The 12,070-nt window shown below is 36.4% G+C and overlaps 1 protein-coding gene across 3 annotated transcripts in view; it reads right to left on the bottom strand.

Annotated features, from left to right (window-relative positions):
* The window catches only part of LOC121871785 (PRELI domain-containing protein 2-like), a 41,655-nt gene that overhangs the window by 10,536 nt on the left and 19,049 nt on the right, over positions 1–12,070 (bottom strand). The window contains exons 5-6 of one of the 3 annotated variants that reach the window (XR_006089947.1): positions 10,149–10,266; positions 4,375–4,540 (exon numbers count right to left, since the gene is read on the bottom strand). The exons of 1 other annotated variant lie outside the window; for it this stretch is intronic. Coding sequence is in view for 1 of the 2 variants with exons in the window: in XM_042374265.1 (XP_042230199.1) it covers positions 10,158–10,266 (109 nt within the window). In the remaining variant the exon portion in view is untranslated. The remainder of the gene's footprint in view (positions 1–4,374; positions 4,541–10,148; positions 10,267–12,070) is intronic. One more of the 3 variants, XM_042374265.1, reaches the window with a different exon arrangement.

The raw sequence follows: 12,070 nt of genomic DNA, 5'->3' as shown, positions 1-12,070 counted from the left end.
TAATTGACATACTAATTCCTTGTAAGACCAGGAAGATTTTGAATAAATGTCATATATTTTGCAAAAAGATAACATATTTTCTCAGAGTAAACATTATATCTAAAATTTGTATGTCTAATAAAAATCTATGATGTTTATATTCAAAATAGTCACCAAGAATCTGTCATACCACCTCCCCTCTTCCAACCATGCGGTCCGTCCCAACCCTCCCCCCCACCCCCCACCAATCCTCCCTTCAAGAGATGTTGGGTGAAAAAACTAAATTTTAACATTTAGTATTAAATAATACCTCAGATTAAAGTTAGGATAATACAATTGACATTGCTGGATTCCTTGTAAGACCAGGAATATTTTGAATATAAATGTCATATATTTTGCACAAAAGATAACATATTTACTCAGAGTAAACATTGCATCTAAAATTTGTGTCTAATGCAAAATCTATGATGTTTATATTCAAAATGATCATCAAATTATAAGAATTCCAGCAATGTAAATCATATTCTGACCGGGTAATTCGTATGAATTTTATGAGCTAAAACAAATATCTTCAGTTAATAAAAAAAATATATATATTCTTCACACGGTAACAGATGGTCGGTCGGTCCCTCCCTCCCCCTCACCCCCCACCAACCCTCCCTACCAGATGTGTGGGAAAACCAGAATATTTACCTTTTTAGTAATAAATAATACCTCAAACTAAAGTTAGGATAATATAATTGACATTGCTGGATTCCTTGTAAGACCAGGAATATTTTGAATACAAACGTTATATATTTTGCACAAAAAATAACATATTTACTCAGAGTAAACATTATATCTAAAATTTGTATGTCTTCCGTATATCTCGGCTTATAAGACGGAATTTGAACATTAAAAAAATCTGCCAAAAGTTAGGGGGTCGTCTAAACCACCAAGTATAAAATTCTTACCTCTTAAATATTGTGGTTTAGTGTGTCAAGAGTGGTGATGGAAACATCGTAAGCTACTCACAAGGTCTTACCACTAATTATTTTATACTGAAACTTACGTTTGGCAAGCTGGATTCAAATTAAGATTACCGGTATATTAAAATAATAAAAATGTATTATAAACCTGTCTAACATACCGTAAAAGAGAATTATACCCCTGTAATAAACACAGCTATCATCACACACCCCTCCCCACTCCCCCCCCTCATTTGCCAGTGAGGAGACAAGAAAGGGAAAGTGACCGCGAGATTGGGCTATTTTTAGCCGTGGAGGTGGTCAGTAATGCATATCGGTATATTTACTGATAATAATACTTATCTCCTATAAATAATTAATTTAAAATTTATTTTTTTACAAGGAATATTCAGTAAATGACTGCATTAATTCTTGAAACTACCGACAGTTAAATACAGACGCTTAAGTGACGTCACTAGTGTTTACACTACACCAGCTGGTAACATTTGATGCCATTACTTGAAGTGAATTGGCCTTATTTTAAAAAACCAAGGATGGTTGGTAAAGGACTACTGAGTCAGTGGGTAAGTGTCACATTTGGGGTACTGGTCTTATACAGCAAATAGAGCTCAAAAGCTACTTCTTAAATGGAAATTTGGGGGGGCCGTCTTATGCACCCCGACGCCTTATAGGCCGAGATATACGGTAATGCAAAATCTATGATGTTTATATTCAAAATGATCATCATGTTGTAAGAATTCCAGCAATGTAAATTATATTCTGGCCGGGTAATTTGTATGAATTTTATGAGCTAAAACAAGCAGGCAGGCAGTCAGGCAGGGTGGGGCGAATCTAAAAATAGCTCTCGAGCCGGACACTCTGCGCGTATATGTGGAAAAAACCCGCGTTAAGTGAAAGTTCAGCTCTGGCGAGGCACCGCGTATACGTGAAATCGCGCTAAGCGAAACCGTGTTAAGCGGGGTGTATATATATATATATATATATATATATATATATATATATATATATATATATATATATATATATATATATATATATATATATATGTATATATGTATGTATGTATGTATGTATGTATGTATGTATGTATGTATGTATGTATGTATGTATGTGGTGTAAGTGTGTATGTATGTATGTATGTATGTATGTATGTATGCATGTGTGTATGTATGTATGTATGTATGTATGTATGTATGTATGTATGTATGTATGAATGTATGTATGTAGATGTGGCATACATACATATATATATATATATATATATATATATATATATATACATAGTTGGGTCTCACATTACGCGGTTAATGTAACCCGGAGGGTACCGCGGAAAGTGAGGAACGCGTAAAGTGAACAACATAACATATGGGATTAATTGAAATGGAGTCCAGGCCGATCCCCAAACTCCACTTTTTGACGACACACAACTATGTTGTAGTAAAAATATTATCTTAACTTTATGATGGCATGCACACACAATTAATAATTAAGAGAAATATCAATAATATTAGGTTTTTTAACACTTACATTAGTAGAAAAGATGGCTGGGCACACGGGGATGGGGGGTTGGTTCCGAGGCAGAGGGCAGATTATTGGCCCTCACCTGTATCACTGGTATCAATTGTATCACTATCCACCACAGAGGCTTGCAGGGCCTCTTTGTTAAACCCCTCAAAGTCCATATAAGTCCATATCCTCACTATAATTATCACTATCACTGACTTGGGCCGGTTGTGGTGGGTGGCGGGTAAAGAACTCGGTAATGTTTTGATGACTGGGCGACCTTGTGCGCACCATTTTCGCGCCTCTTACACAACATGGCGGATGGCGGGAGGTTTGGATCCAAAAATGGCGCGGCTTGCCAGCCGCTCTCCGCGTAATGGGGTTCACGACTGCGGAATGTGAGCATGTTAGGTTCTGGCAAGGCACCGCGTTAACGGTGAAACGCGGAATGCGGGACCGCGTAATGTGAGGATTGACTGTGTGTATATATATATATATATATATATATATATATATATATATATATATATATATATATATATATATATATATATATATATATATATATACACACACACACACACACACACACACACACACAGCAACTCCCCGACTTACGACCTACTCAACCTACAACCCCCCGCACTTACGCCCAGCATAACCCCGCGCTAAGCGACAACACTGTACAGTACACTTTAAACGCTACGTATTTAGTTTTCTCTTTTATTTAAAATTTTACAATTTACATATATACATGTAAACTGTAATTTACATATTATTCATATTATGCTACAGCGCCCACAAAATATGAGAAACGTTTGAGTCCCCCAGTAGAGATGTCCGTTCTCTATCCATTTCAGGATGTCTTAGTCCTCCGTTTTCTTTTTGTGTACTCACTCAGGGACTCAAGTATTTCTGTATATAACACAGGATGATAGGGGAATTTGAAATTATGAGTGAATGAATTTATTATACAGTGATCAATTAACATAGCTTTGATGTGTTTAAGTAGTATTTAGGCGCCTTCAGCCTAGTAATGTTACGACATTCGTATCACACACTCTAAACCACGAATTCCATCCATACAGAGAGAGAGAGTGAGAAAGAGAGAGAGAGGCCAAGCGCTCTGTTTACATCACACACACATAAATATTACATAAATTATTTCTGCAATTCTTCACAAACAAAACACATAAATCAATTGAACATGAGATGTCGAATGTGAACTGTAAACTGGAAACACTGTGTGTGATGTAAACGGAGTGCAGGTGTAAAACGCTATGTAATTTGTTTTTCTCTTTTATTTAAAATTTTACAATTTGCATATACTGTACAGGTATACTGTACAGTATACATAAATATTACATAAATTATTTCTGCAATTCTTCACAAACAAAACACATAACTCAATTGAACATGTGATGTCGAACGTGAACTGTAAACAATGCATAACCCCGCACCAAGCCACAACAACCGTTTGAGTGGAATCGCGTTAGAGCAAACGCATTCGCGTTTTACAAATATTGTTCCTCTATTCATCAATCGCGTTAGAGCCAATTCGCGTTGTCAAAACACGCGTTATAGCAGAACTCACTGTACCCTAAAGCCTTCTAACCCTACAGGCTAAGGCAAGAAGCCTTTTCGAAAGCCTGAAGGAGCAGGCAGGAGATGAGTGCGACCAAACCTTCACAGCAAGTGGTTTAACAGATTTAAGAACCGCTACAGTTTACATAATGTAAAGGTGAGGGGAGAGGCAGCTAGTGCTGATGTTGGTGCTGCCGAAGCTTTTAAGGAGGAGTTAGATCGTATCATCGTGGAGGGAAATTTCGTTAACCGAATCCATTTTTTCAACGAGATATTGGGTAATTGGTTCCAGCTCACAGAAAAGTACATACAAAGTAAAAATGCAGTTAAGTACACTTACTTTGAGGTATGTATGTAGAAGGTTCCTGGTTGATGATGATGATGGGAATTAGAAGTGGGGGTGGAGGAGAAGGGAGAAGAGAAGGAAGTGGGGATGGAGGAGAAATCACCTTTCAGGAAACCCATGCTTGATGGAGTCATTTCACCAAAAAAAATTTCAGTTCACTCTGTAATTGAAGATTATTTTATTTAAATCAACACTGCACTGCGCTTTATATTATCAATATGTTAACTAAATATCAGAATGACCAATAATTTTAATGTATAAATGCAAAAATATATAAGACACCAATAAAATCGATGTTCATTCCACTGTAAGCAAAGCCAAACTGACGCCTGATGGGTGAGTCAAGCGACTGATGGGCGCACAAAAAAATAGTTCCCTGTACTGCATATATTACCAATATGTTAAAAAAAATTTAAAATGACTAATAATTTTAATATAAAAAATGCAAAAATATTAAAAAGCACAACTTTCTTGATATTTACTCCACTGGAAGCAAATGTATATATAGAACAAATTACTGAATTAGCAGACTAGCCCATCAGCTGATCAGCTCTTGCTCACAACAAAATGTGTTTGTCATAAGGGAGGTAATTCGTTAACCGAAATTTCGTTAAACGAACCGTTCATTAACCGAGGGACCACTTATATATATATATATATATATATATATATATATATATATATATATATATATATATATATATATATATATATATATATATATATATATATATATATATATATATATATATATATATATATAGGAACTACATACCAAGTTCTTGATTTGGCCATAAAATGAGATACAGGTACACCACCGATTTTCCGGCAAAGGATGTAGCACCTCTTTTAATCCGGACAAAATTCCCGCGACCTCCAGATTAGTTTAGTAGGCTTCTCACAGATGGCGATATGTGTTAACCATGCTTACTTTGTTTGTTTACTCTGCGGATTACCCCAGGGGTTAGGTTACAATTTCCAATGTCAAACTAAAAATTTTCAAAACGTTTATGTCTAGTGCAAACTATAGTATGTTTATATTCAAATTAATCACTATCTTATAAGAAACCAATAAATGTAAATTATATTCTCCCAGGTCAGTTCAGTGACATTCTATAAGAGAAAAACTTAAAATCCTCTCTATGACAAATACAGTCATCCTTTGGTTATAGCGCACTTGGTTATCACGCCTCCATCAAAATCTGCACAGCTGCTGTTATAGCGCATTTTTCAGGCCGAGAATTTGGTTATCACGCATTTGCCTCCAGGTGTAATGTTACCCCCCTTGCTTCACCTACATCTATTGAAGATAAAATCTTTCACCTACAAATTGACAATAACACATTTGCTGTAATCAGACATATCTAGTTGCCTCAACAATTGCAACCCCAGTTGCAATTGGGGTTGCAATTTCAAATTCTGTGTCGTTACTAAGGAATAACGAAGTCTCTGGTGCACTCTAAGATTGAGAGAAAACGGAGGACTCAGGCATCCTGAAGCGAGAGAAAACGGACTCGTATGATGGGGGACTCAAATAAAGAAAGCATAGCTACCTTTTTCATCACTTTGTAATAAACCTAGCCATGCCTATGTGTGATTCTGACTTACCATAGCATTATATATATCTTTAGGCCGAGAATTTAGTTATGACATAGTTGCCTCGAGGTATATTGTTACCCCCTTGCTTCACCTACATCTATTGAGGATAAAATGTTTCACCTACAAATTGACAAATTTGATGGATGAAAATGGATGGAGGTAACAAAACTTGAAAGCGGTTGTACACTCGCACCAAAAAGTACCGGTGCAGGGTGAGATCGACAAATTCCGAAACAATACGTATACACTGTGATATGTCGGGAAGGTTGGTAAGTGTATCCTCATAACCCCCCCCCCCCACCCCCTCCACTAGGTGTTGCCATATGGTTAACAATTAGTGTGTTTGTTTCCTCTTTTCGGATTGTTGCTTTGTGTCGACTGAATGATGAGCGAGGGTTCAGTCTCAGTGAACGTGGGTATAAAACAGAGGCAATATGAAGCAGTAGAGATCTACACATGCCAGACGACATGGAAACCTCAGAGGGAACATGAGGAGCTATTATTGCCCTTCATAGCGAAGGGTTCGCATCACAGATATTAGCCCGCGGGTTGGTGTCCACAGGAACACTGCTGCACGATGGATTCGGCGATACCTCGAAACTGGTGCTACAGACGACAGGTCTCGGAGCGGCCGTCCACGCTGCACCACCCCTCAGGACGACCAGGTTGAGTGGTTTATTTGGTAGCATAATTTAATGTGGCAATATTCACAAGTATCACAAATTATTTTGTTAACAGGGAGCTCCTCATATTTCATACTGTTTATTTATCACTTCCCAACCTTATTTATAATGGTTTGTTTCACTTGACCAGGCAATAGTAGTAGCTCAGCAGGATTACAGGGCTGCCAACATAGGGCTGGAACAACTCGCTTTTCCCAATACCTATCATCACTGGTCTCAAATTGTTCACACTACAGTATGCACCGATACTTTTGTTGCGAGTGTACAAACACAAGCACTCACACATGCCACTCATACTGACAGACTTGACACTCACTTACTTGACAAGTTTTACCAACCATAAATACAGTTGAAGCTTTCAACATCACTCACAATGGATCTTGAATGTTCCAACTATAATCAGACATATCTAAGTTGCCTCAACAATTGCAATCCCAGTTGCAATTTCAAATTCTGTGTCATTACTAAGGAATAACGAAGTCTCTGGTGCACTCTAAGATTGAAAGAAAACGGAGGACTCAGGCGTCCTGAAGCGAGAGAAAACGGACTGCTATGATGGGGGACTCGAATAAAGAAGGCATAGCTACATGTTTTGTGGACTACAGTATTGAGCATACCCTTTTCATCACTTTGTAATAAACCTAGCCATGCCTATGTGTGTTTATGATATTTACTATAACATTATATATATATTTAGTGGGACTAAATGGTCGTAAAATGGGAAATTTGGGGTTGGGTCTTGGGTGCCTGGAACCAATTACAGTCAACCCTCAATTTACGCGGTTAATGTAACCCACAGGGTACCGCGGAAAGTGAGAAACGCGTTAAGTGAATAACATAACATATGGGATTAAATGAAATAGAGACCAGCTGACCCCCAAACTCCACTTTTTCCAACACAATACCTATGTTCTAGTAAAAATAACATCTTAATTTTATGATGGTACATGCACACAATTAATACTTAAGAGAAATAGAGAAATACAGTCGCCAAGTTAATGTCCATTCAAATAATGGACTCAACTCCCTCCCCCTCTTCTCACACTACACTTGCTGGCTCTTCCCTCTCAGAAATTTTGGGGGGAAAACCAGGTATAGTAATAAATAATACCTCAAACTAAAGTTAGGATAATATAATTGACATTGCTGGATTCCTTGTAAGACCAGGAATATTTTGAATATAAATGTCATATATTTTGCACAAAAGATAACATATTTACTCAGAGTAAACATTATATCTAAAATTTGTATGTCTAATGCAAAATCTATGATGTTTATATTCAAAATGATCATCAAATTGTAAGAATTCCAGCAATGTAAATTATATTCTGGCCGGGTAATTTGTATGAATTTTATGAGCTAAAACAAATATCTTCAGTTAATAAAAAAAAAATATTCTTCACGACACTATCTGTCAATCAAAGTACCCCACCTTGCCTCCCCCCTCTTCCAACCGGGCCAGATGGTCGGTCCGTCCCAACCCTCCCCCCACCCCCCACCAATCCTCCCTTCAAGAGAAAGTTGGGTGAAAAAACTAGATTTTAACATTTAGTATTAAATAATACCTCAGATTAAAGTTAGGATAATATAATTGACATTGCTGGATTCCTTGTAAAACCAGGAATATTTTGAATATAAATGTCATATATTTTGCACAAAAGATAACATATTTACTCAGAGTACACATTATATCTAAAATTTGTATGTCTAATGCAAAATATATGATGTTTACATTCAAAATGATCATCAAATTGTAAGAATTCCAGCAATGTAAATTATATTCTGGTCGGGTAATTTGTATGAATTTTATGAGCTAAAACAAATATCTTCAGTTAATAAAAAAAAATATATTCTTCACACTGCCAGGTGGTCGGTCGCCGGTCCCTTCCTCCCTCCCACCCCCCACCAACCCTCCCTACCAGATGAATGTGTGGGAATACCAGACTGTTTACCTTTTTAGTAATAAATAATAAATCAGACTAAAGTTAGGATAATATAATTGACATTGCTGGATTCCTTGTAAGACCAGGAATATTTTGAATATAAATGTCATATATTTTGCACAAAAGATAACATATTTACTCAGAGTAAACATTATATCTAAAATTTGTATGTCTAATGCAAAATCTATGATGTTTATATTCAAAATGATCATCAAATTGTAAGAATTCCAGCAATGTAAATTATATTCTGGCCGGATAATTTGTATGAATTTTATGAGCTAAATAAAAAATTATACTTCACCCGCGTAAAGAGGTACACTCACCGCGGAATGTGAGCATCCTGGGTTCTGGCAGGGCACCGTGTAAACATGGAAACGCGGAATGTGGGACCGCGTAAAGTGAGGGTTGACTGTACAATAAATCCCATAGGTTCTGCACTTTCATTATCGCATTTTTCGTTATCACGCACTCGGCGTGGTCCCAATTAGTCGTGATAACCAAGGGATGACTGTAAATAAATACGCACTGGGTAAACCTTGGCGCCGACTGTCAAAACACCTCACGTCTCCTCCACCTCCCGCCTCCCCAACCTCCCGGCTCCTGCCTCCACCATCCTCACAGAGAGAGGGTTTGGTGGTTTTAGCTTAAAGTTTTATCTTATATAATATCACAGACTAAAGTTAGGCGAACATAATTTGCATTGCTAGAATCCTTGCAGCACAGCGAATAATTTGAATATTGACATATATTTTGCACAAGAGATAAAAATTTATCACCTGTATCACATTACAGGAGTGATTTGTGAGTTCTAGTGTATGTATATATATATATGTATATATATATATATATATATGTATATATATATATATATATATATATATATGTATATATATATATATATATATATATATATATATATATATATATATATATATATATATATATATATATATATATATATATATATATATATATATATATATATATATATATATATATATATTGACTTAAAGGCGATTTATGAGTGGTGTAAAGCGTAAACAACAGTCCATATCGATACAAGATAAGGTGGAACTGTTGAGAAAACTTGACCGTGATGTTTCGGTGTGACAGGTGTGTGATCAGTAGGGTATTGGTTCGTCAACTGTGTATGATATAAAGAAGAAATGAGAAAAAGTACTGAGATTCTATGAAGAAAGTGATTCCAAGAAGCAAATGTGCATTAGAAAAACATTGAAAGACGGTAAGAGTACAGAACATATTTGTTTTTTCAAGCAGCCATGGTGCTTTAAAGATACCAGGAGGTGTATAGCTAGTGGGTCAGAGATGTATTGCTTAATTATTATATATGACCTTTGTTAATCCGGCAAAATGGATGGTATGGCAAGGCTCAGGAACCAAAGGTGCCGGAAATTCGGTGGTGAACCTACATCAGAATAAATTCTTCCTTTTTAAAAAAGGTATCAAGAAGTTAATTGAAGTAGACAATAAAATCAACTTACAGAAGATAGAACCTACAGTTTCTCATTTTCAGTTACAGTACCTGTCTCTGTTATGCAAAGAGGAATTCCGAATACCAAAACGATGTAATTCTTTTAGATCTTTCAGCCATGAGTTTTTCAGTAATGGTAATGCTACGCTGAGCTCCAACACTTAAAAATCTGTAAAAGACATATACATTACTAAAAATAGTAGTGCCTAGTAAAAATTACTTCTGTACAGATATACTCGTACACATACTGTACAGTACCAGTAGATTAGAAACTAATTTAATAGCAAGAAATAAAAAAGAAGATTTTTTGAAGCATATACTGCCAAGATGCATGGCAGCCAGAATCTGAAGCAAAAACACTCACTATTCACCAACCATTTATTCATTGTTACTCCTACAAATGAACTGTGTTCTTTGTGGGCAAGGGATCACTTACTCAAGGTTTCACATACTATGTTACATTAAAATATACAGAGCTGTCGAGAAATCAGTTTTAGCATTGTTAATGTTAAGAAGTAAATATTCATAGCCTTGATGGTTGAATGAGTGGTGAGAATTGTTTGACTAAACATTAACTAGATCCTTCAGGAAATGAAGATTCCTGTACAGTAATCTTAAAATTTTGCATTTCAATCCGTAGTGGACAAAATCCTAAAGAGAGTGTTAACTACATCTAAGAACATAAGAAAGTGGAGTTTGGAAAGACTTGCTCCTTATGCCCTGCAAAGATGATATTACATGCCAACATGATACAGTAAGCTTTCATCCTAAACTGTAATGCCTGGGTTTAAGATAAGGAAACATATTTGCTGATGAATCTACAGAAAACTAATTAAGGTACAGTAAACCCTCGCACTTCCAGACCTATCAGTCCGGATTTCAGTTGGTCCGGACCGACATCTGGAAGTGGTAAATTCCTATCCCATCTCTTTCTGTCAGTCCATATGCCTTGTTTACTCCCCTGCTGCTAAAACAAACCCAGTCCACATCATTTGCTGGGTCAAGTGTTATGGTTGTTTTTCAACTCGTATTTTCAGGTCGATATACGTAACTATCTTCATTTACTTTTATTCAGTTACACGTACACAACATCCGACATACATATTGTGAAAAAAGTAAAAAAATATAATTGTCCTAAGGGCAAGCACCTAAAAGGAATTTACATTTCTTTGCAGACGAGTTAGGGAGGGAGGGAGGGAAAGATGGTCACAGAGTGTAGGGAGGGGGGAGGCTTGCTAGGGAGTCAGCGTCCCAGCTGATCTTCATTACTATAGTGAAACAGGGAGTGCCTGCAAATAGCGACTGTGTTAAACTTTCATTTTGCTTTTATTTACTGGTTTGGTATTTTTTATTGTAACTTATTCATCACAATTAAAGTTAATTCAAAATAAAAAAAATAATAAAAATTTGCCTTCTGATGAAATATCCGCGTTAACGTGCGGGACACAGGTTCCCGAGAATTATCAATTGTTGTTTTGGGGAATATTATTTCATTCACTCTAGTAATGATACAATGTTTTTTATTATGTTATCGTAGGTAATTGCATGGTTTATATAATTTGTTTATCACTGTGCCTGTCACCGTTTTCAAATTAGACCACAAGATACTGCATGTATTTCTCCGATACGTACTGCATTTCGATTGTATGCCTGGCACTTGGAGCCTGGGAGCGTGTGAGTAACCACTAGTTACAGAGTCTCCTGTAGTTGTAACTCTCCTCCCCCTCTGCCATATTTCATTGGCTTTACTGTTATTATTAGTGTTTACTGATATAATAGTGCTTAATAGTGATTAATCATGGCATCGTAGCCAGGTTAAACTCGTCACTGGAACCACCAGGTTACTGGGCCAAGCTGCGGTTTTCTGGTTGTTTTTCAACTCCTATTTTTGGGTCGATATTCATAACTTTCTTCAATTATTTTTACTCATTTACATGCACACACTATCCATATTTTGCGGCAGAGAAGAAGTA

This window comes from Homarus americanus, unplaced genomic scaffold (assembly GCF_018991925.1).
Source record: "Homarus americanus isolate GMGI-L3 unplaced genomic scaffold, GMGI_Hamer_2.0 scaffold39675, whole genome shotgun sequence".
NCBI classification, from domain to species: domain Eukaryota; kingdom Metazoa; phylum Arthropoda; class Malacostraca; order Decapoda; family Nephropidae; genus Homarus; species Homarus americanus.
Note: the sequence above shows the minus strand (reverse complement) of the source record. Positions and strands in the feature narration are given on the sequence as shown.